Source organism: Protopterus annectens, chromosome 5.part0, assembly GCF_019279795.1.
Source record: "Protopterus annectens isolate FY-2018-M chromosome 5.part0, PAN1.0, whole genome shotgun sequence".
NCBI lineage: Eukaryota > Metazoa > Chordata > Ceratodontiformes > Protopteridae > Protopterus > Protopterus annectens.
Genome location: NC_056735.1, coordinates 918,471,119 through 918,498,091, shown reverse-complemented (window position 1 = coordinate 918,498,091; position 26,973 = coordinate 918,471,119). Strand labels below are relative to the sequence as shown.

Sequence of the window (26,973 nt, the reverse complement as noted above, 5' to 3'; positions counted from 1 at the left end):
CCCAGATTTATTGAGAGACTGGCAAACTTTTAATCTGGAAATGAGTTTTTGCTATATCCATTTACTGCTAAGTTTTTTCACCTGTTGAGTTAGCCCTGCGTGAAGAAATTTTGAGTGACATTGATAAGCTTAAAACCTTAGCTGATTCTTCTGCATACAGTTGTAATCTAGATGGACTATTCTCTGACACTGGCTTGTATGAGAAACACCTCCTAGAGGCTATGAAGAGGAAGCTGGTTAGAGATGTGAATGATTTTTGGCACAGACGGATTTTTTTCTGGTCTGATAACAAGGAAAGGCAAAGGGATCATTCGCAAGCTATGAATTGTGCCTCTACTGTTACCAGTTTATCTCCTAGGGGTAATATGGTCATGGGTGATACTCCACATTTAGATGATGTGTCCACTAATCTGGAACGTACCACAACAATTAATGTTGAGAAAGGCTCTACTGATACACCAATAGTTTTAGGAGCTGCTTTCATGAGTGCCACCAGCACTTTAAATTTGGCCAAACTGTTAGTGGGTGGCAACAATCTCACCTCATCCAATCAACCTTTTTTACAGCTCCGACTTCTGGAGGCTGTACAACAAGTTATGAGAGGCAGGTCTATGAGCAGGAACAGATCTTTATGGAAGAGGCAACAGCTATTAGGGCAGATGGAGCTGGGCCCAGTGGTTTGGAACAAAATACGGAAAGTTTAGCATTTAATCTCTCCAGTCGTACTTTAATGAGTGAACAGCATGAGGTACTATGCTTAGGCCTTTCCTTCATTCCTGCTGGCAATTCTCAGGTACATGATGTTGTCACTGACTTGAAGTTGTGTATATGGAATATCTCCCTTAGATTACAGTTTGGGAACACTAATGATCCTGCTACAACCTTCAGGATGCCGAATCAATATGTACCTGCTAATCCTCCTTTGGTGGATGCCTTTTATAAATTATGTGAGGATGACATATATGCTTACTTTAACCAGAGGCATGGTAAATGTTTTAATAACTTAAACTCACAAGAATTTCGTGCTCTCTGTGAATTGATGACATCAGACAATATTTGTGTTCGCCCTGCAGATAAAGGAGGGCGCATAGTAGTGTTAGATTTTTCTCATTATATAGCTATTATGCATATTTTGTTGGATGATTCTGATACTTATGAGAAGGTAGATAAGTCACAGATTTCAGCCTTAAACAATGAAGTACATATGCATCTTGAAGAACTTTTGTTAGAAGGTGTTATTGATGTAAACCTCTTTGATTATTTTATGGTTATACATCCTGTTACATCCCTTATTTATGTTTATGGGCTCCCGAAGTTCATAAGCACCCCAAAAACCATCCGATGCATCCTATTATATCTGGGAGGGGTTGGGTGACCAAACCTCTTTCCAGCTTTGTTGATAAACGCCTTCATCCTGTTGTAGATAGATCTCCTCACATTTCGAGTAATACAATCATTTTTTTAGCTCTTTGATTGATATGAGACCTTTGAAGGTGAAGTTGATGACTTGTTTTTTGTGACCATGGATGTGGTCTCACTGTTTACATGCATTCCTAATACCAATGGTATAGAGAACATACGTATGCATTTGAGCAGGCACTCATGTTATGACACTAACACTATCTATCTTATTTGTGCTTTATTGGAAGTTACCCTTAATAATAATGCCTTTTAGTTTATGGGCGATGCATATGTACAATGAATTGGTATAGCTATGGGCACCATGTGTGTAAATAGCTATGCCAGCTTAGTTTTTAGCTGAATGGGAGTCAGAATTTGTTTTTAGTAGTGAAAATGCATTTCTTGAAAAGGTTTTATACTATGGTCATTTTGTTGACGACATGTTTTTTGATTGAGCAGGTACCCTGGATTTGTCTGATTTTATAGGCTATCTGAATGCCACTACTGCCTATCTGAAGTTTAGATATGAGTTTTCTGATTCTGATATTGCCTTCTTAGATGTTAGGATGCTTAAATTAGCTGGCGGTCTGAATACATCCCTATTTAAAAAGCCTTGCAAGAAGAACAATATTTTACAGGCACACAGAATTCATTCAGCACATGTATAAGTCTTTCAATGTATGGACGAAGGACTTTATGGAAAGGGATTATAACCGCACAGAATGATGCCATATCTCTTAGGAGTACTAGGACCAGACCCTTTTTTCATAAAAGATCAGATGGATCTATGTGTACTGATACCCAAGCTGGCAACACTCTGAGGATGTGCCTGACTTACTCCAATGATCTTAAGTCGATTTGTGATATAATAAGGAGGCGTTAGCATGTTTTTGGAGTTGATCAGAAGTGTGAGACTGTTCTGGGTACACAGCTTTTTTTTCTCTTTCAGAAATAGTAAAACTTTAAAAGACAGGCTATGTTATAAGATATTGACTTCTTAACCTGTGCATTCTTATAATGCTAATAAGATTGGGACATTTCCCTGTAAGGGGTGTATCGTATAAGTTTATCGAAACTGAAAATCATTTTTTTCATCCTGATACCTCAAGCATGTTTTATTTTAGTAGATATGCTGACTGTGGTTCTTCTAATCTTGTATATTTGGCTGTGTGTGATGTCTGCCAATAATTTTATGTTGGCAAGACTAATCAGTGCCTCAGGGACTGCATTAGAGAACATCTCTACTCTATCAGCAAACATGATGACAAGAATGCTTTATCTAAACATGTAACGAAGGAAGGGACTAAGCATTGTTTTAAGTTTATGGGGCTTGAACTTGATTATGTTAGCCCTAGAGGGGGCGATATCAGGACTCATACTGAGTACCCTCATATTAAATAGATGATTATCTTACAGGCCACTAGGGGCAAAGGACTGAATGATTTTTATACCTGTAAAACCTTTGCTTAAGTCACGTGGCCTAAGGTAAGGCCTTAAATGCTCTGTTTGTTTTAATGCTGTAGATCTGACGAAGCACCTAGTTTTTGATGCAAAAGTGCTCATCTTTTACTGTATTTTATATTTATTTTTAGCTTTGTTTTTGTATTAAAAGTTTTTATGTGATATATGCCATCTGCCTGACCGTTTTTATTTCATTTTTATATATATTTTTTCCTTTGTTGGTTCTGCTCCTGTTTTTTTTTTTTTTTTTGAGTTTCATAAGTAGAAGAGATATTGTTGAGGCTCATGGCAGTCCTGACTCACTTTTTCTTTCTTTCTTTTATTCCTTATTACTTCAGAACTGGGTTACTCCAAAACAAAGTTTGATTTTTTAGCTATAACTGCTATAAAATCAATTTGGTTGTCGTTATATGTACTTGGTGTGGAATAGGATGATTGACTAATTAAATTAAGTCACTGGCAATTCTGTGCTGGTAGAAATTTAAATTTTATTTCATACTATTATTTGTATACCAACTAATTATTATAGTTGTACAAACAAGCAGGTATCTCAGCAGCATTATTTTCCATACTGATGGAAATGCAGGCATAAGTCTGGCTTAAATTTCAAAATAATTACTTGTTTTCAGTGTTTCCTCATCTACACTTCTGTAATCTGCTTTGTAAAATTATTTGCATCAAACTGTCACCAGAGAGAGAAAAACTGAGACAGTTTTTATGAGATCACTTTGCAGTGCAAGTTCTTCATTTACATGAACACTAGAGATATACTAAGGAAGAGTACACCTGTGTTTATGAAAAGCAAGAATGTACTAACATTGTACCATTTTACCATAGTAAGACAGTGCAGCTATTTTCACTAATGTTGTGCTATGTTCATGTGTTGAGAGACTGAACCTACTTTTCATACCAATGGAAAGTGAATCTGAGTATAATGGTGATCTATCATGGAAGAGCTCTTACATTTGATCATTGTAGCAAATGAAAGGGTGGTAGCATCTTCTCGCATTGCATGCCAACTAGATCTTTTTAATCTTTCCCTGTCTACAGTGAATCCTATTATTGTGTACTGAATGTTATTGTTTACTCGTACTGTATTTGAAAGTATTGATTAGTAAGATCCTAATTTATTTTCTGCTCTTTGAACTCGGTTCTTGGCTGAAAACGGTCAACAGACCAGCTTACTTACCCAATGAACATATAATACATAAATAAATAAATAAATAAATAAATAAATAAATAAATGCTATTTGTTGATAAATTTAAATAATCATCACTGTCTCCTGTTAAGAAATTAGTATATCAATCTGACCCTAAAAAGTCTGAAAGTGTTATTGCTTTAGTATGATCTCCAGAGAAACCTGATATTAGTAAACAAAGAAGTTTAGTTTCACATATACTTTGTTTTGAGTACAGTAAAAGTGGGGCTTATTGCTAGTTTGTGTTGCACAGTTTACTCTGTGACTTGTAAGAACTGTAACTAACGAACAGTACTTTAAGGGCATAGACTCAAGGTGTGATAAGTTCTCTGCTAAACGTGTTAGTCTGCATTTTGTTGCTGACTACCTGTTAAACTAATCTAGTGTACTGTGAATAGTAATAACCTACATGGGCTGTTAAAATTAACTAGAATTGTTACACTTGTCAAAGGGCAATGTATCTACAAATAAGAAAGCTGTAACTGATAAAGCTGTTCAAGTAGACTGCATTCATCCAAGAAAGGGGGCTGCATTTCTCTTTTTGGAAATATCCTCCATCTTGTATCAGTTTTGCTCAGCTTAACCTACGGTAAGATAATTGAGAATAATTTCCCTCACTTTAAAAAATTGTGGAGACAAAGGAATGTAGGCTATAATTGTTGCAGAGCATGGCAACAGCATATGGGTTGAGATTTATGGGGGAATAACTGGGGAAATGGCCAACAACCCTATGTTTGACTCCTGTAAAAGGGATAAAGGAGCACTACCAGCATTGACAGACACTGGAAAACTTGAGTTTTACCGCAAAGATACACATATATGACTATATATTCAAGGAGAAAAAAATCCTCTAGTTTTGGCAGTGTACACTCAGAGCACAGCCCTCCATCAGCATAGACTGTAACACTAAAGCAAGAGTAAAAGCATGTTTACAGGCAGAAAGTGATATAAATACAAAGCAGATAACAGGTATAAAAGAAGACCAGGAAACATTTCCTGTAAGCAACATATACTCTAAGGCATCCATTTCTTGGAAGTACAGAAAAGAAAAACTGTAGTAGTATAGCATAGGATCATAGGAAGCTATAGGCTATTGGCCCTGAGGCTCTTACAAGCCTAGCCAAGAATTTAGCCTGCATTTCTATAATTCAGCACCCTATACCACTGTCCAAAAGGGACACAGGTGGAATCGCAAGGAAGTATTTTCTATTCCCCATCCAGTGATCCAGGTTGCATTTAAAAAGGGTTAGTGAGGTAGTCTGCTTTACGTGGAGAGGGAATCTATTCCACAAAATGGGGAGTCTCTGGAACCCAAATCTGTTCTGCCAAGAAGTCCTATTGATGTCACAGACCAGGTTGAGGTTGCGGGTGTGGGTTATTTGAGTGGAACTTAACTTGTGGATATGCAGCAGCCCCATTAGGGTGGTGTCTGAGATTGCTTTGTATGCCAGACAGAGGTCACCTCTGAAGACTCTGTAAGAGACTGAGTAGAGGGACAAAGCTTTTAGCCTATCTATATAGGGTAGATGTTTGAGGTCCTGGATTCTCCGGGTGATGAACCTCTGTGGTGTCTCCAGCTGCTGCATGTGCTTTGTGAGGTACATGCTGAAAGGGGCATTATACTCAATAATGGGTCTTATAAGGGAAGAATACAGGGATGTTATGACCTTCTTGTCCCTGTATGAGATACTCTTACTAATGTGGTGGGCCATGTAGAAAGATCTCCATACAATGGAGGCAATATGGTGGTCAAAAGTCAGTTTGCTATCAACCTGGGTGGCCAAATCCCTCATGACTGATTGCATGCTTAGGACCTTATTATCGATGTGATAATTTGTGGGGACATCACTCTCCCCAAAAGGGATGATGATGCATTTTTTGGCATTCAGTTTGAGACCATGTTTCTGGCACCAGTCATTTGTTTTGGTGAGACCCTCTTAAAGGATGCCCACATCATTAGGGGAATTGATGACAGCACCCATCTTGTAGTCATCTGCAAACTTGTTCAACCATAGCCCACTAGATTTGGCCTGCACCTCCGAGAAGTATCTCCCAAACAGCAGAGATCCTAAGACTGATCCCTGGGGTACACTGCTTGTTACAAGTCTACTACTTGAGGTGGTTTCCCCTATTTTGACTAGGTGGGTTCTATCAGTGAGCCAGTTTGCTACCCATCTGGTAACATACGGATTGAAGCCTAGTTGAGAGAGTTTATCTGTTATACCTGAGAGGGGAATCATATCGAAGGCTTTGGCCAGGTCTAAGACAGAGAAAACCCTAAAAGGCAACTGTGGGAAAGAAGGCGTCATAAACATCAGGGAATAAAGCCACCATGGACAGAAACCTAGTGATCTACCTAGTAACTCAGAGGATAAAAACTCAAAAGGAAAAGGAGATTGTTCTATGTAACAAGTTCAAGATGTAAGGCAAACTGGAAATAGTAATAAATATGTGGCACTCAATGATCACCAGGAATATTGGTAAGAACTACCCTTTCTAAGTGAACAGTGTGAATGTCAACATTCAAGTAAACATTTCATTAGGAGAAAAATAAAAACCTCTACCTCAGTACAGGCTGATACTGAAAAGCCTGAGAGTTAGTACAACTCCAAATTAATACGCTAAACTTCAAACATGTCAATGAAATGGAAAAGCTTTGTTTAGAGCAATGAGAAAAAATAACTAAGAATGTATGGGAAAAGACTAACCAAAGTACTCTAATTCTTATATCTACTGTAAAATGAAACATGATTTGTTACAACGTAGAAGTATTATGCCATCTGTTAGTACCTAAAGGTTTCATAAACTTAGTAAGAAAATTAGCGTGCAGTCATATTTCTGGAAGACACCTAAGCATGGACAACGTTAAGGTGAAAACTTTGGAATAATTTTACTAGCCATGAATAATGTGAGAATATAGAATTTTTATACAAGTTATCCTGAATGCAAAAACAAAAAAGTTTACAATCCCATGTTTTGAGGTCCTGTAATTTCCATGCCTATTGTAGAAATACCTTTTGAATGGATTGCCTTGGGCATCACATGACCTCTGGTGAAATCCAAGAGTGGGTTCCAATATATTTTACTCATCATGAATAATGCTACCAGATACCCTGAAACCATGCCAATTTGTAATGCAAATCCAAAATCTATAGTAAAGGAATTTGTTTTACTGTTTTACAAAAAAGAAATAACTAAATACTTACAGACCTGGGACTCCATTTTTTTGATGATAATGCACCACATATGTAAAGTTCTAAAAATAACATCAGTATGCCATCACCAAACAGACAGGCTAAGGCTGGGACCAGGAATAACTGTTTGCTACTAGAGACAATCTCCAGGCATCAACAAGGTTCAGTCCATTTGAGCTGCTCTATGGCAGATACCCATGAGAGCTATTACAAATTGTAAATTAAATGTGTATAGAAGAACAAGTCTCAATCAAAAGTGTTCTAGAAAATTCTATTAGTATTTAAGGCAGAGTGAAGGTAATAATGCTGACAGTCTGAGAACATATTGAGAAGGGCACAGTCTACCCAGCCTGGTATATACATATAACAAGAATGCAAGAAACATAGAATTTAAGGCGGGGGACTATCAATCAGTTTAGTTCTTTCTGAAGAGATAAAGCTTTTGGCAATGTGGCTGAGACCATTTCAATTAACAGAAAAACTAATTAAAGTGAATGGCAGAACCAAGCAAATTGGTAAATAAAAGGCCATGGTGGAGATATGTGAAGGCTGCCAGCCTAGCTAAACAGAACTTTGTAGATAATTCTGTAATTTGTAAATATTAATATAAGCCACAGGCGTGTTCTTTTAAATGGAAGAAAATTGTTATAAATGTTGAACGTCAAAAATGTAACAACAGTGCACTCTGCTGGAAGAAAGCTGATAAGTCAAGCATTGTATGACTGTTTGATCTCAAACTCGGAGCTGTGATGTCTGGACCAGCTGATTCTTTCTATTGTTTTGAGACCAGAGTTAATTGCTAGATCTGACATATATAATGTCTTTAATTGCTGTTGTTTCCTGACCAGGTGCAAGATCAAAGCTATGTTAAACTCTGAGTTTCTGTTAGCATGGGAAACCAGAGAAGTGTCAAGAATGATGTAATGTGAAGCAGTACTGTGTTATCAATTTAAGGACAGAAAGAAGAGAGCATTTTTGGATTTTGTCTAAAGCTGACAACAACTCACCAGTGCTCTGCTTTTGCTCTATATGTAAGTTTATTTGGATCTGTAATTGCTCTTAGGAAAGATAGAAAATAGTAAGTTTAGTCTAGCTGTTTTCTATATTTATGTCAGAACTATTCTACAGTTTTATTTTAAGCATTTTCCTGTGATGTCTGAACTCTTGACTAGTACTGTGTAGTAAGAAGTATTGTCTTGTGTTTTTATTATTTATTAAATATTTTAAACCTTTCAACTCTGGCTGTTTTGTGTAGAGATAATTTAAGCTCTGGAGTGCATTGCATGTATATAGTGATACTGTACAAAGCCACTCCAATAGTCTTGCTGCTTATTCACACTTACTATTTGGATATTAATATTGCACATTAAAATTGGGTACCCTTTGGTAAGGGCCTCATTAGTAGATGATATTAGTGGTTGGTGGCAGCTGGTACTTCCTTATAGACTGGCAGGAAGGGACATAGCTGGAGAACCTGTGCCAGCCTTTCTCAGAAGTGTCTGTGTGTTTGTATATAACTCATATCTTAAAGAGTGTGTGCATGTGTCAGCTACTTGGACAGGGACATGAAGCACTGGTCGGACAGAGAGGGTGCTAGAGGTTTTAGCTTAGCCACTAGGCTGAGACCTGTACCCTATAGCTGTGCCATTGGGGAGTCTTATTGGGGATCTGGAGAGAAAGGGAGAAACCAGCCCCAGACTAACTGTGATCTCTGTGTGCTCTTAAGGGAAATTGTACTTTACTGTGTGTGTATTTGTTATCCTTCCTAATGTGGACGCCCTTCACTGTTGTTAGTGGTGAGGATTGAGGCTCCTTGATTACTGGGCCAGTGCTCGGGTGTCATAGCCATAACTAGTATGACATCTTATTTTCTAGAACACCTGGGTGAATCAAAGATTGTACTAGTAAGCTTGGTAGCCAAGAGTAGGGAACCTGACAAAGAAAAAAAGGCTAATTTCTAGTAGATGGTCAATGCCTAAAAAATTATGTACAAGTGCTCTTGTTAAGGAATAAGGTAGTCTTCTCCAAACAGCCCTGCTATACCAACCTAATCTAAAATCATATTTAAACTTACCAGGATGACGGAGTTAACATAAAACCCCATAAGATCCTAAAATCATAAAGAATGGCAGACCAGTAAGATACAGAGAGGGAGAAAAAAGAAGGTGTTATACCTAAAAGTGACTGAAGAGTCTAAATGTGACTAGAACAGCCACATACTATTAATTCCAAATCCAGATGGAATCCATAGGTTTTGCAATAACTTTAGGAAATTAAACAACTTTTTAAAATTCAGCTTATATCTTATGCCCTGAGAAGATGAATTTTAAGAAAGCTGACAAGGATGGCAAGGTTCCTAACTCCACTGCACTTAAGAAGAGATGTACTGGAGGATTTCCCCTGATGGAAAAGGCCGAAGATAAAACAACCTTTTCTACTGAAGCAAATCTGTTTCAAAAGAAAGCCCTTCCAATTTATATGGAGCTGTATCTCTTAACTGTCCAAGATTTCGCAGAACATCTCTGATTTCCCCTCATATTTTTCTATTGTCCTCTTAAAATTGTTGATTTTTCTGGTTAATCACAAAGAATTAATGCCAGCCAATAACACCAGACAGTAGAGCATCATTTATTTTTTTAATTTCCTTTTTGTTCAGAAAATATATGCATGTGCCAAACTGTTTTTTTTTTACTTTTTAAGTGAATTATAATATTATTTTAAAAATTTCCCAGATTTGGGGCATTTTCCTATATTATTTTTGACTTAAGTTCATGCTAGGCTTGAGAGTCAAGCATGCTACTCCAGAGACCATCTGAAAGGCTGATGGACAAAGTCATGAAATTTCACATCCTCTGTGATACAACTTATTTAGATGATGTAGTAATATAGTCCAAGGACTGTAACTTATAGCCGCACAAGTGCATGCTGTTTTGTGTTCCTTAAGACAAGTAATACCTACCTACCTTAACCAACTCTAAGAGTAATGTGAGACTGATTGATTTTATGCATTTGGAGTACATAATAGGCAGGAAATCAATAAACCCCATCAGGAAAAAGTGGAGACAATAGCAGCCTCCATTCACTGTACAGAGGTCAGAGTGATGGTGCTTAGCTGTATCCCATGTGACCGGGCTTTGATTAGTGACCCCAGTACTGGAGAATCTAGGCAGAGTGGATGAACAAGTAAGGAGGCTGGCCCTCATACCTGTTTGTGGCGGGGTAGGGGAGATGTCAAATCAGGTGTGATTTCCATGGGGGAGGCCAGTAAAATGACTGCCAAGAGTTACAGGGAGAGGGGAAGGATGGCCTGAAGGAAATGTCATTTGTAGAAAAGCTGCACATTGCACATTTCCTTCCTGGTACTTTGCAAGTCAAAGCAGGCAAAAAAAGAAAAAGTTATACACATAGTACACACACATACATACACACGCACACACACGCACACACATACACACACACACACACACACACACAACACACACACACACACACACACACACACACACACACGCACATACATCATATTCAGTGAATTAATGGTTTAAGACAAAAATTAACTGATAGTTTTGAGGAGTAGGCTGTGCTCTACAACCCATTCTTAAATTATATGATCAGCTATTTGATAGCAGCAACAGGGGGGAAGTCAGAAAAATCCCAGTATTAATGTACTCAGTGAATTTCTAATTTTGACAGAATTAGACAATCCCCTATATAATGATATAATTTAATTGAAAATGAAAAATCATTCAATTTTTCAATTTTTTTTGCCAACTCAATTATTATGCAAGCAAGGAAAAACCAACAAAATCTTGGTTTAAACATATCCAACGTTTTTTTGATTTTGATTTTGTCAGAATGAATTGATCCAGTATCTCTCTCTCTCTCTCTCTATATATATATATATATATATATATATATATATATATATATATATATATATATATATATATATATATATATTTATATATATATATATATATATATATATATATATAGGGTCTATATTATATCATCGAACGATGAATAATCAACCCCATGTAAGCAAAATCTTGCAATCTCAAAAGCTTTTTTTCCAAGGGAAGAAAAATAGCTGTTCCAAAAAAAAAAAAAAGAAAAAAAATTGAAAAAATACATAAAGTGGGGGGCTCCACCACCCACACCCTCCTACTTAAATATACCAACTCCGAGATTGCACTACAGTGCCAAAAACGGCAAAGTAACGGAAGCAGCCAAGCAAATTCTTTCCCTGGGAAAGAATTCACTTAAAAGCCGCTTTGCTATTTTGCCTTTCATTGTTTTAAGTTTGACCAAGACGCATTCGATAGAATGCATCTTCGGTCATCTAATAGGAACCCACACACACACACACACACACACACACACACACACACATATATATATATATATATATATATGTATGTGTGTGTATATATATATATATATATATATATATATATATATATATATATATATATATATATATATATATATATATATATATATATACATATATATATAATTATATAGATATATATAGATATAGATTTTATATATATATATATATATATATATATATATATATATATATATAGAGAGAGAGAGAGAGAGAGATATTTACATATACAGAGAAAGATATTAGAGAAGTGTAGAAAACTAGTGTGTAACAGCAAGTCTAAATGCTTTAACCATTTTCTTTAAAGTTTGTAAAAGCACATCTATAATTTTATCAATCATTATCATTGAATATAGTATGTGCAAATCTTAAGTTTATCTCTGAAGCACTGACATGACTGGGGCACATGTCAAAATTAAGTAATTCTCTAAACCAACCCAGTGTATTATATTTTTAATATTATGGGAGATGGTGAAGAAGTAAACAAAAAGTAAAATATTGTTACATACAGACACAATAGTAATGATATAAAACATTGTACAACGTTAACCATGTCTCAGTATACATAGCATTTGTTAATCGTGGCACTGTTTTAATGTCTTTCGTGGAGTTCAATTCAAATAATACTTGTTTTACAATTTTTAAAATGAATTATTTCTAAATGCCATTGTAAATTCACCGTAGTGTACACAGTGCTGCTTTAAAATGTTAACAGCTGAATAAGTAATATTCACACACAAAAAAATCAATATTTAACAAGCTGTCTGTGATAAACTACATTCTAACTATTTGTGTTCAGCACAGCCAAGTGCCTTACAATGCCTGTTCAGAAAAGCTGCAGCGCAGTTATTAATTATTGATTTTTCATTAAGTTGAAATGCAAGTATACAAACCCTTTACAATAATCTCTGACTCATCTGAAATGCTGTCCACTGATGTCTGAACTTTGCAGCCATATTTACCAGCGTGCTTTGACAAAATATTCCTGATCATCAAATCTGCAGAGGATGCCTGCTAAAAGAAAGAAAAATCATAACTACATAGTCTGTAACACATTTCTAAAGATATTTTATATATTTTTTCTTCTGATGTCATAAGTATAGATACAGATATAGAATTTTATATATGTGTGTGTGTGTGTGTGTGTGTGTGTGTGTGTGTGTGTGTGTGTGTGTGTATACATATATATAGATAGATAAATATAGATATATTTATGGTATTACACTCAAGTAGTTATGATTATCACTTCTAAAAATGTTCCTAACTTATGTTTAATATTATAGTTGCATATCGCATTCTAAACAGCTAAACGTCCAAGCCCCTCATACACATATCGTGGACAATAAAAACATATTACGTACTTTAGGTTTTCAGAATGATTTACATAACAGAGATTTGAAATTATGTTTGTGGGACACAATCAGATCAATATATCAGTGCAAATTATTAATTTTTATTATTATTAATGTTAAACAGTCACATTCAAATTATTTAACAACCTTGCACAAATCCCAGATGTCATACTTTAGCAACAGAGACTAAAGCATACAAGATTTTTAACACTTGAAATTCTTTTTCTGTAATAATTCATTAACTCGTGGATTACATGATGCAAATGCAACATCTATCACATCAAGTAAGAAAATTCAAGATTAAACACAAGCTGAGGTTTTAACATCATTTTGTGAAAATGTATTATTACAGTTTCTATTGCAAATGTAAATAAACCCTTGGAGAGAGGATTAATATCCTTACCATATAAATATCACGTTTTACATTGTTTGTTGAAAAAATGAGATATTTTAGCAAATTATTATTATTATTATTATTATTATTATTACTTTTTGTTTTTGGCAATGACAGCCCCCTTGAAAAAAAAAATCTTGAAGCTAAAAACTGTTAACGTGACATATGAAAAGACTGGGGATACAATACCTTACTGCCTCCATTAATAAGCTACTAATTCTATGCTTGGTACAACAATAAGGAACTTATATCCTAGCAAGACTGGTTATTAGGTATATCTCACAGCTGGAACAGTGTGCATTGAAAATGTAAAGATATGATGATTCATGATGACCTATAATTTATTTGTTCACTTAATACATTCAAATGAATAAATAAATGGACTATAAAGTAGTGATACTCAGAAGTACAGCACTTTTGCTTAGCCTCATTGATTTACCGATGTATGCAAATCACTGACAATACCCAAGACAGCATCGTTTTGTGTGTGTGCTTACTAAAAAAACTGAGCTGACAGTGAAATTTAATCTTTGTTTTGTTACTAAACTACTTACCACTTTATCATCAGGAGACATTCGAAGAATGAAATTATCTGTAAAACTTAAATTTATGACAACTGTAACTACACTGTAATGATTATAATTGCAGCATGTTACTCTGTGATTTCTTGCTGTCTTTTCTTTTTGGTAAAATATGTGAAAATAAAGTATTCTTTACTGTAAGACCAATCAGTTTTTGCAGGTTTCCAATGTCTGCATTTAAAATAGCTTAAAATTGTGTACTGTACAGACAATTAGGTGTTATATGAATACTTCCTTGCATTTAAAACTGTTTAGGGTGTTAAATGAAAGTTATGTACTTATGATAATGACAGATGTTCATATGTTCATAGGTGTTTACTAGACTAACAATCACAAGGGCCTTTTTAAGCCCAGCCCATGTATCTCAAATCTCTGGCAAGTTCTGATATCCTTGATAAGTGTAAGCAGAGGTTTGGGAGATGAAACATTTACAAGCAGGGACCTGGGAAATCAGCCATTTACAAGTTGCTGTGTTAATGAGAGACTCCTCTCCGGTCCAGCTGGTGAATCTGGTAATCTTGAGGCAATGTTACAACTGCCTCATGTACACAGACAACCCTCTCCTCCTCCCAACAAATTCCAACACATGTGAGAGATGCAACCATATAGCCAAACTGGAGGCTAAACTCTCTCAACTCAGTGCTGGCATAACCAGTCAGGAGGAGAAGGAAACCACACTCACTACAATTCCAGTCTCACATAGACCTACCACGACAGCAAACCAAACACATAATCACACAAAAACATACACGGAGGCTCTAAATAAAGATCTGCTTAAGCAGCAGAGATCTCCAAAGCAGACACCCAAGCAACCGCTACCTAAAAACAAAACACGTGCAACACATATCTCACAAAGCCAGTGTGCCAAACAGTCACAGCCCTTAAGACTAAACAACACACCTGATACACTTGTAATAGGTGACTCTATCGTCAGGCACACTGATGTCCCGCTCACCAGGCTGAACAAGGAGAGGGTCACAGTGAGCAGCCTGTCGGGCGCTAGGATCCGCCACATAACACAAGCACTCAGGTCACTCCAAGGCAAGTACAAATATGACTCAGTCATTGTCCATGCTGGTGTGAATTACCTGAGACGTACCTCCCTGGACTACATGAAAAGAGACATAAAGGAGCTCTCTGAGCATGTAGCCCAGGCCGGTATGACCCTGACCTTGAGTAGCATCTTACCCTCACCAAGAATGATGCCACAATATGAAGACAAGATGATCAATTTCAACAATTGGCTTAAGTACTGGTGTCATTCAAAGGGGATCCAATGCCTGTCAGGTTGGGATGATATGCTCGACAAGCCATGATGCTTCGCTAGGGATGGCTTGCACCTGTCACCCCTGGGCTTTCGGATATTGGCAAAGGCTCTTGCTACCCCCATAGTGCCTTTTTTAGGCAAGGCTCAAAAGACAAACCCACCTCCATAGGTATCACAAGGGATAAGAAGCTAAGAGTAATGCTACTCAACGCCAGAAGTCTAAACCTCAAGATGCACGCACTCGAAAAACTCTCCTTAGCATGGAGAACATCAATGTCTGTGCAGTAACAGAAACCTGGTTCAGGGCTCCTGAGAGCACCCCAGTACTACCAGGTTATACCTCATACCATGCTTTTCGGCCCCAAAACTTGGACCAAACCACAAAAGGAGGGGGAGTATCTATATTCATCAAAGATACCCACACCTCCAGGTTGGTGGCAAAGCACGAAGCATCAGAGACTATCCATGTGCAACTAACAGTGGGTAAAACTGCCTTCCAGTTTATAGCCTGCTACAGACCACCCTCCCAAACACAGGAACCCCACTCGGCCTTTCTGAGAACACTGGAAAATATGAAGGTCTCTCTAAACACCATTATATTGGGCGACTTCAACTACCCAAACATAGACTGGGAGCATTACTCTAGCTCCAACACCCTAGCCCAAAGGTTCCTAGAATTTATAAACTCAAATGCTATGGAACAACTTGTTACCACTCCCACAAGAGGGGAAAACATACTGGACCTGATCATCACCAACATGGGGACTCTATGCTCCAGACCAGAAGTGTATCCCTCACTGGTAAGATCAGACCATAAACTAATCTCACTGGATATTCACATCCCAACCCCACCCCCTGCCCAGAAAACCACAGTGAAAAACTTCTCTAAAGCAAATTTCACACTCCTCAACACCAAGGTGGAATCCTTCAAAGCCCCCGGGCCTGTGGAAAATATGGCCCAGACCACAGAATCCTTTATAAACGCATTCTATGAACACCTTCGGGAATGCATGGATCATGCGATCCCAAATAAAACCAAGACCCAATCCTGCAAAGGCAGACGTCCTGTCTGGTGGACCCCAGCCATGAACAAACTATACAATAGAAGGAGGAAGCTACTAAATGATAGAGCAAAATCCCAAAAAGGGAAGGCATCACTGATCAGTATTAGCAAAAAACTACGGGCACTCATAAAATTGTCTAAGGCCAGCTTCGAGAGAAAAATTGCACAGGACACTAAGGATAATCACAAGGCTTTTTTTAGTTATGTTAGGAACCTGGGTGGTAATTCCCAGATATGTTCAGAATTAGTCCAAAATGACAAAAAATACACTGAACCCACAGACATTGCCAACATACTAGCTGACAGGTTCAGTGCAAACTTCTCCACCCCCTCCCCACCAAAAGGGCAAATATCTATCCCAGCAGAGTGCTGCCCCCCTGACATCTCAGATGCTCAGGTAAGAGCCGCCCTCTCCAAAGCAAAAAACACAGCATCAATGGGACCAGATGGTGCCCCAGGCTGCTTCCTACATGAACTCCAAGAAGAGCTAAACCCAAACATAAAACTACTGTTCAATCTCAGCCTTACTACAGGATATGTGCCCAAAGAGTGGCGTACAGCAACAGTGGTCCCTCTCCATAAAGGTGGTGCCTCAACGGATCCTGGAAACTATCACCCCATAAGCCTGACTAGCTTGGTCTGCAAAGCTATGGAAAGGATCATCATGGACCTCATAAATAAAGATATTGGGGACCTACAGACACTGGATCCTACCCAGTTCGGCTTTGTTAAGGGCAGATCCTGCCTTTTAAATGTGGTTGATTTCTTTGAAACAGTCACCAAGGCCATTGACGAGGGGAAGGTGGTCCACACAGCCTACCTGGACCTCGCAAAAGCCTTCGATACAATACCCCATTCGGGCATTATAGATAAGCTCACCAGCTTAAATATATACCCCTATGTCACTAGATGGATTGCAAACTGGCTCAAGGACAGAACCCACATGGTTAGAATTGCTGGAGCCATGTCAGACTCCAAACCAGTTACAAGTGGTGTCCCACAAGGCTCAGTCCTGGGACCTCTCTTGTTCGGTATACATTTCTCGGAGGTACAGGCCAACATGGAAGGACTGTGGCTGACCAAGTTCGCAAATGACTGCAAACTGGGCGCCATAATCAACTCTCCAGCCGACACAAGCATCCTCCAAAAGGGCCTCATAGAAAAAGACAACTGGTGCCAGAGCCATGGCCTCAAGCTAAATGCCAAAAAGTGTATAGTCATCCCCTTTGGCAAAAACAAAGTGCCCACAAATTACCACATAGGTGGTAATCCATTAAGTACAGAAGAAGTAATTTGGGACCTGGGGACCCAAGTTGATAGCAATCTCTCATTTGACAACCACGTGGCCAAAGTGGTTAGAAAAACATTTTATATAGCCCACCTAATCATGAAGGGATTCACATCTATATCAGGGGAGGTCATCGTGCCTCTATACTCATCCCTCATCAGGCCCATAATTGAGTACAATGCCCCTTTTGGGATGTACCTTACCAGGCACCTGCAGCAACTGGAAAGACCCCAAAAATACCTCACCAAGAGGATCAAAGGGCTCAAACAGATGCCATATGCTGCCTGGTTAAAGAAACTCCAGCTCTATTCAGTGGCATACCGCCTGTTCAGAGGCGATCTGTGCCTGACATATAAAGCCATGTCCAACCTGGAATTAATGGACATGCTGCACCTCAGAAAATCCAAATTCCATCGAGCTACGCGCTCGAGAGACTTGAACCTCAGCACTGAAATAAATAGGACATGCTGGAGGGACAGATTCATAACCCAGAGGCTCCCTTCACTCTGGAATAATATCCCAGTCCAGGTTATGCAGAGTCCCTCATTGACTCAAGAGGAATCTTGATGAGTGGATGGGAGATTGTAGGTTTACCCCGGGTATCACTTCTGTGTCACTGTTAGACAGAGGCACAGTATACTAATCTCGAAAAAGGGCATAGCAAAATAAATTTAAAATGGGTGGCGAAAGCCAAACACATTCTGGCTAGGCTTATAAATGCCCTAGGGCAGATAGCCTAGTATGAACCTATGAACCTATGAACTTAGGTGTCAAACCAGGGATTAATTTCCTTTCCCCCATCTAGTTGTCCAAGTTGCACTTGAATTGGGTTAGGGAGGAACTTTGCTTCACATGGATGAGGAGCCTGTTCCATAAATGGGGTAGTCTTTGGGATACATACCTGTCTCTTCAGCAGGTCATATTTATATCACAGGCAAGGTTTGAGTCTTTAGAATGGATAATTCTGCTGCTGTGTTTTATGGATATGCAGCAAGTCCAACAAAGTGGGGTATGACAATGCCCTGTATGCCAAGCATAGATCTCCCCTCAAATGCATGCAGAAGACAGAATACAGGGATAGGGCCTTAAGACTGTCTATATAGGATATTTTACTTACACCCTGTATTCTTTTATTGAGGAACCTCTGTGGATGTTCCAGTTGTTGGATGTGTCTTGGTTAGGGACATACCAAAGAGGGCATTGTACTCAGTGATAAGTCTGATGAATGCCCTCTTTGGTATGTCCCTAACCAAAGAGGGCATTGTACTCAGTGATAAGTCTGATGAATACCGAATACAGTGAAACTATGACTTCCTTGGACTTAGATACCATACCTTTGTTTATAAGTTGTGCAACATATGCTGATTTCATCACTACTGTAGATACGTGATGGTCAAAGGCTAGATTATTACTTATGTGTATCCCTAAGCCCCTCACTACTGTGTCAGCTCTAAGAGGTGTTTTGTCAATATGATAGTTACCAGGAGTGGATGACTTCCCCAGGGATACTAATGTGCATTTCTTGGCATTTAGTTTAAGTCCATGGCCCTGACACCAGTTGTTTATCTGTGTCAGCCCCTCCTAGAGAACATTTGTGTCAGTGTAGGATTCAATGACAACTCCTAATTTGCAATCATCTACAAATTTAGTCAGCCAGAGACCACTGACATTGGCCTTGATTTCAGAGACGTAAATGCTGAAAAGGAGCGGTCCAAAGACTGATCCCTGAGGGACTCCACTTGTGACATGCCTCTTTGTGGAGGTGGGCTCCCCAGTTCTAACTTCTTGGGTCCTGTCTGTGTGGCTATCCACTGGGTGACATACAAGATTGTACCTAACCTCTTGAGTTTTTCAACAATGCCCAAGTGGTGTATTGTGTCAAATGCCTTGGCCAGATCCAGGTAGACAATGTGAATCATTTTTCCTCATCCATTGCTTTGGTTACCTTCTCAAAGAAGTCCACCAGGTTGAGTAGGCATGATCTACCCTTGACAAAATCAAACTGGGTTGGGTCCAGTGTCTGGAGATTTAGTATATCTCTATTGATCAATTCCATGATAATTTTTTCCATGGCTTTACATATAAGACTAGTGAGACTTATGGGTTTGTTGTTTCCAGGGTCTGTAGATGGCCCACCTTTGTGCAGAGAGATGACTGTTGCTGTTCTCCATTTGTGAGGCACAAAGCCTGTTTGGAGGCTACAGTTAAATAGTAATTCCAGAGGCCCTGATAGGTCATGTTTCATGCTATTTAGAAGGCGTTCTGGGATATTGTCTGGGGCCATTGATGCAGTGTTCTTGGTCTTCGAGAGAGCATTAAGGACCTGTTTCCTAGTGATAGTAGGTGGAGTTATATTTGATGGTATTTCCTGATGGAAGGTTGAGGTGGAGAGAAGGGTAAAGTTGGACCTGAATTTTTCAGCCAGGAGGTTTGCTATATCTTCTAACTCATTATAGTTGTTTCCGTTTACAATGAGTTCTGCACCCAACTGTGTATTGCCTTTTAGTTTGCAGACATAGCTAAAGAATGCCTTGTGGTGGTCCTTGGATTGGGAGGTCAAATTTACCTCAAATTTGGCTTTGGTAGACTTTATTTGTCCTCTGAGTTGTTTGTTTAGTTTGATGAAAGTGCTTTCATCCTTCTGGGTGCTGCGTCTCTTAATATTTGCCATGATTTTCTTCGCTCTGTTATATAGCCTGTTGATTTTGTGAGTCCACCAGGGTGGTTTGTTTTTTGAGTTAGTTCTGTACTTTTTCCTGGTGGGTGCAGCTGCCTCTATGCAGCTATTGACATGCTTGTACAGAGTTTCTCTGTACAGTTCTGCATAGGCAGCAGTGTTCTCATGGTTTATGGGGGCTTGAAATTTTACCATGTTATCACTTAATAGCAGGAGGTTAGCCTTAGAGTAGTTCCTGAATATTCCCGGTTTAGCTGGAGGTCCAGGTTTTATTTTTACTTCAATGAGACCATTTTGTGGTCTGACCTTACAAGAGTGTGCAGCACTATCCCATATTAGTGAGGACCAGAGCCAGTATGGTTGGACTCCTGGTTAGTGTATTGACCATCTGGTACAGGAAGTTTGTGTTTATAAAATCCAGAAATCTCTGTGCCTGTATATTTGGTGTTATATAGGATTCCCAGTTAATAGTGGGTAATCAAAGTCACCCATGAATATGGTATTGGGTTGAATGGTTAGTGTTTCTAATAAGTTTAAATACATGGTATGGGTTTCCTGTGTCATGGAGGGCTCATAGCCTGCAAGGTAGTGGTGCTGGATTTTGCCTATGGTGATTTGAACATGGAGCAGCTCAAATGCTTTGTTCTGTTTGAGCAGCCTTGAAGTATATTTATTTTTGATGTAAATAGAGACACATCCACCTTTAGTCCTTGCCTGTGAAGTAGCTGGTCGAAATCTGTTGAAGGCATTATAACCTTACACTGTTGGTGTGCTCTCTGTAGCTTTAAACCATGTCTCAGCATCTGCACAGATGTCAGCATTCTCTAGGTGAAGAAAGCTTCTAGGGACTGGGAGTTTCTTTGTTTAGACTCCTAGCACTGAGTAGTAATACCTTTAGATTTTCTTGGTTTTGATTTGCTATGTCAGAATACTTTCAGTTTGGCATTGCCTAAAAAAGGCACTATGGGGGAAGACAATGTTTTAGCTAATATTCAAAAGTCTAGAGTGGAGAGGTGCAGACCATCCCTGGCAAAGCAGCGTGTTCTCTTGACCATCTGTTTCCATGCTGACAAAAATTGCACCCTCTTAGAATGACACCAGAAACTAAGCCAATTATTAAAGTCAATCATCTTTTGTTTGCATTGTGGCATCGTCCTTGGAAAAGGTAAAATACTGCTCAATGGTAGGCTCATACCAGTGTGAGACACATATTCCGAGAGCCCCATGATGTCTCTCTTCATGTAGTCTACGGAGGTATGTCTCAGGTCATTTCCTCCCATATGGTCTATGACCGAGTCACATTGGTACTTAGGGTCTAATGCCCTGAGTGGTCTGACATTTGGTGGATCCTAGCCCCTGATAAGCAACTGACTGTGACTTTCTCCTTACTCAGCCTGGTGAGAGGGACATCAGAGTATCTCATGATGTCCAGTGACTAGAATGTTGGACTGTGTGGTTGCTTGTTTTATGGGCTTAGAGTCATAGGCTCCATGAGATGTAGCTCTATGTGTTGATGTGGGTGCCATTTTGAAAGAGTGTACTTGGGGCTGCTGAGGGTATTTGTTATGTATACTTCATCTAGGAAGTCTTTGTGGTTTTGGAAGGTTACATTTAAGTGCCTCAGCATATGTCTGGATTGAAATGTGTATGATGGGTGCAGTGTTTGTACTACTGACAACCTTATTGACATTAGGAGTACTTTTATGTGAGAGCTTTGCCTCCAATGACATTGTGTAAATGCATCTCTCACATGCCATATCAGTGTGTTTGAGAATTAACTGGCTGTCGGTAAACATGAGGCAATTTCTACATTACCTCAGGTTGCCCATATCCACCAAGCTGGTAATGGAGACAGGGGGAATATGAATAATCATTGTCCATCTTCTTCTGAGTATGACTGAGGTCAGCAGAACTTAGTTATGCTTTCATCTGAAAATTTCCCCAGCTCGGATTCCTTCTTCCTACCTACAGTGTTCTGTATTCTGACTTCTACTCTACATCTTTGGTGTGACATTCAAAAGTGTAGCACAAAAATAAAACACATGAGTATAGCACAAAATAATATTATCAACATAAGCAAAAATACTTATGGTAGACTTTATTTGTCCTCTGAGTTGTTTGTTTAGTTTGATGAATATTTGTCAGCATGGAAAGAGATGGTCAAGAGAACACACTGCTTTGCCAGGGATGGTCTGCACCTCTCCACTCTAGGCTTTCAAATATTAGCTAAAACATTGTTAAAAAAAAGAGGACAGATGTATTGTAAAAGGAAGATTGTTAAGATTCAGATCATATAGATCTACTTCTTTAAGAAGCACATAACTTTAATATCTAAAATGATCAAGTCTATCTTCTTCAAACAGTAGGACAGAACTAGAAACTTATCCTCCTAGGAGGTCATGAAGAAAAGATAATTTGGATAACTACTACTCTGGAAGAAGACTAAACCTTGCAAAGCACATTCAGCCTATAGTGTTTTGTAAAAGACCTTACAGATGCCTATGTTGCAGCTGCATACATATCATTGAGAGGTATAGTTCTGAATAAAAGTCAAAGGGGTAGCTAGTTCTTTAACTGCATGTCCAATGGGCATAGTAGACAAAGTCTTATAACTCTCATAACAACATTTTTACAGTAGGAAAGCCACCTAGATGATATAATCTTGGACACTTTGGATGCAAATTTCTTAGAAGGCAATGAAACAGATCATTTGAAATTATTTTTTTAGAAATTTTATTTTTTTGACAAAAGCTTGAGTTTTTGGCATTAGTGGCCCAAATTTGTCCATTAAATGACTTAAATAGAGAAAAACAAAGCATGGGCATTCAGAATCGTCATATAGCTGAAACACTTAAATTTTCTTAAGAGTCATTTGCATATATCCCATGTGCCTCTAATACATGAAGTTTAAGGAATCACACAGTGGAAATTCTAGCTTGGCTAGATTTTTCTTGCAGTTTTTACTCATTCTATTTTCTGTGTGACCTTTTTACTCTTTGTCTTAGAATAATAAGGAAGTACACAGACTGACTAAATAACTGGATCAAGTTTGCTTATGTGTTTATCTTACGCACAGAGGAGAGAATTGTCCAGTACAGCATTTTATCCTTATGTAAATACAGGCAAGGTGGTTTTACAGGCTGTGTCTGCAACTCAAGTATTCTTTCAGATTCTCAAGTAGCAGAGGAGTTTTTTTTAGCTGCAAGCAAACTGAATGATCACATGTCAACAACAACTCTGGCTACCCACTAGTGACTTAGCTTTCCCAGGAAGATGAATATTTTAAAAAGGTAGTGGTATTTAAAGTTAACAAAATATTATGTAAAATTGAAAAAGAAGTGATCAGAATAAGATCTATAAATCACTATAAGACCTTAAGTTGTTGGGATAACGTTGAAATGTTGCTATTGAAATACCAAGACTCTTAATGTGTTAATTGTATAAGACTACTTTGATGATTCATTGTATTCTTATCATTGTATAACAATATGTGAAGATGAATTTCTTCCTTTCTGTGTATATATTGTAAATATGTTAAAATAATAAAAAAATTCTTAAAAAAATGAATAGTAGACATAGTCAGTCCTCATACCTCACAGCTTCTCAGCAAAGGGAGTAGGAATTAATCTCTTCCATTTTTTTTATATTACTCAGAACTACTAAATTGTCAGTGTGAATGGCAACTACTTTGTGGAGAATGGAGTCCTGAAGTACCTGAAAAGTGAAGAAGACTTATGTCATCTCCAGACCACCTGGAGATTAACCTCATACTATGACTATGTACCTTGGACTGCCTTTCGGGAGATATCTCAGTACTGAAAGCCATTAACAGAGTAAGGAGGTGAATCTGACTGCCCAGAGTAAGGGTGGATGGGTGGATCAACCACTGCAGACATGTTTTGCATGCTTTGTAGAGTCCTAGTTGATAGGATAATGGGTCTGTCAACTGTGACAATGGAACATTCTTAATTAACTGTAGGATCCTCATTTGAAACCTATCTTGTTGCACCATGTATATAGCTGTTGCCATAAGGTTGAGTATCTTGAGACAAATTCCTGTGAAATTGTTTGATACTGAAAGAGTAGTGACACTATTATCTGGGAGGAATCCTGCCTTGTGACAGTTGCAGAATATATTACCTTTAATGCATCAATTGAATTCTAGAGTCTCTGATGGCCCCATATTGAACTGTTTTATTGAGAAGAGACTATAATATAATTCTGTTAAACTACAATCTTATATTTTATGTGCAATATTTATGCTGCGGTGGTGGTGCTGTGGTAGCGTTGTCGCCTCACAGTAAGACGTCCTGTTTGATTCTCAGCTAAAGCGTCTTCTGTGTGGAGACATGCGTGAATGGGCATACCTTCGTTGAAGGTTGTGCATCAGGGCTGGCAACTCGGTACGTAAAAATCTGCTGCCAATCATTAGCGGACCGGAGTTCCACTGTGGCGACCCCTAACCGGGAAAAGCCGAAAGATACAACATTAACAATGCCAAGTTAGCATTCTGTGTAATATGTCAAGTTAGCATTCCACGCAATCTGAAATCTGTCTGATTCAGATCTGTACAATATATTATCTGTGCAATATTTTGGGTACTGCCAAAGACATGTAAGTGGAATAGTCTTGGTGCATGTCATTGTACTTGTTACTACACTGCATAAATGTCTTACTGTTGTTACTGTTGGATTAGCATTAGTATATGTGTTATTGTTGTATTAATATTATCGGTATATGTTGTATACACATTGAGCCTGAAGTAACACAATTTCATTCAGTTGCATTGTTGTGTGGTGTGAATGACAATAAAGTTCACTTTGACTTTGACTAATGCGTTCTTTCTTATATTTTATGGGCCTAAGACACCGTTGCTTAGATATGCAAGCAACTTGCCACTCTAGTTCTCTGCAACTATTGGCAAGGATTTGATATAATTACTGGTGACTGAGGTGAGACTGAATGGGAAGAAATATCTAGGACTTCAGGGTGACCTTTATGTGGAGGTAAATATTTTTTAGTACCAAGGAACAAATCTAATGAAAATTTTGGCAGACAGGGAAGGACTGGCTATACTGCAACCATCCTAAAATTTTGTTAGAGAAAATGTTCATTTAGACTGCTTAAGAATAGCATTGATATGAAGTCCTCTTCTTCATTGGTTCTAGAAAGGTCCAGGAGTAATACCCAGATTCTCTCTCTGGTCTGGAGAACCTCTTGGTGTCCTCCTTTTTTAAATGAGTTTTTTAAATGTTCTTTTCTCACTATAGTCTTCAGACAGGGCAGTAAGTGAGAAAATAAAACATAGTACATTTTGGCTGGAGTTAAGAAGGCAATAATATAGTTTCTGTTTATTATTGTCTGAATTCACTTGAACTATGTTATGGACAGCCATATAGGAAGTAAAGGGATAACTGGCATCAGACTGACTCAATACTCAGACAGTCAAACAAGATCTCAACATTAGAGTGCTATACACCAGATGGGGGACCATAAAAGCCATGCTTTTGGATGGCTTTTTTGCTTTAGATACGTTTTTGTTTCAAAGGTTAACACAGCTATGTCGTCTTCCCCTCATATCTTTGGTTGCCTCACTGCTGTTGGCTACTCTGGTTCCACAGCTGCTGAGGAATCTTTAGCATCTTAGAAAATTTGTATTGAAGAGTCTGAAATTTCATACCTACAGCATCAGTAAAGCTGTTATTTCATTTTTCCTGTCCTCCAGATTTCCCTCATTCTTTGTGCCTAACAAAGTAGACCCATCAAAGAAGGGCACAATGAAAAATGACACTTTAAAATCTTCAACAAAATATGTGAGATGTGATACTAGCTGATGACTCTAGGAACTGCTACCCTGTTTGATCAGTCTATTCCATTCTGTGCAAAGTACATGGTGAGGTTTGCAATATAAGAAATTGCTACTATGTGAAAACAGAGTTTTAGCTTAATATCATCATCAAGCTGTTCTACTAATGACAAAGAATGACCATGCTATCTGCAAACTATGTTAAGAATCATAACATGTGGGATGAATAGATTTGTCCCCCTATAATGAAAACATAGTATACCTAAACCTGATACCCAAATAAGTTATCATTCTAGATTATTACTGATGAGGTAGTCACTAGGGGACTGCAGAAACAGAGCTTTTATAAAGGCCAATGCAGGGACTATGCAGTACATTGCAGGGGTTCAAACACAATAATTCTAATCCTATGGATCCACAAAGATTTTGGCTTTCTTGGCACATGGAGTGACATTATTAGGTTATTAAACTGAGAGAAGATTACGCGACAGGATGTATGAACACCTATATGCTATAAGAAAATTTAAACCTGATAATGCACTAGCAAAACATATTTCTAGTCATAAGGACCATTCCTTCAAGTTCCTCATTATTGATCAAGTTAAAGTTGATACCAGAGGGGGCTCAAGACCTCTTAATCTCGAGGAACTTGAGTTAACTTGGCAGGTTAGATTAAATGCATATAGTACCCCAGGGTTAAATGACGCTTGTTCAATTAGCAGTATATTGAAATTAAATAGTCTGAAGAGATGAAAAAACATGAGTACATTAAATGACATATAAATGACGATATAAATATAAACATACAAATGAAATCAGTACATTACATATCTACATGCATTCCTTCATGTAATACTATAGTTCAATAGGATCTCTGTGACAGTTCCCACGTAGAGA

The 26,973-nt window shown here is 38.2% G+C and overlaps 1 protein-coding gene across 8 annotated transcripts in view; it reads right to left on the bottom strand.

Annotated features, from left to right (window-relative positions):
* Positions 1 to 26,973, bottom strand: part of CNTN5 (contactin 5) — a 5,719,910-nt gene that overhangs the window by 594,173 nt on the left and 5,098,764 nt on the right. For 7 of the 8 annotated variants that reach the window (XM_044072701.1, XM_044072707.1, XM_044072702.1 and 4 more), the window contains one exon: positions 12,542 to 12,662. In XM_044072701.1, coding sequence (XP_043928636.1) covers positions 12,542 to 12,662 — 121 coding nt within the window. The remainder of the gene's footprint in view (positions 1 to 12,541; positions 12,663 to 26,973) is intronic. The other variant, XM_044072706.1, reaches the window with a different exon arrangement.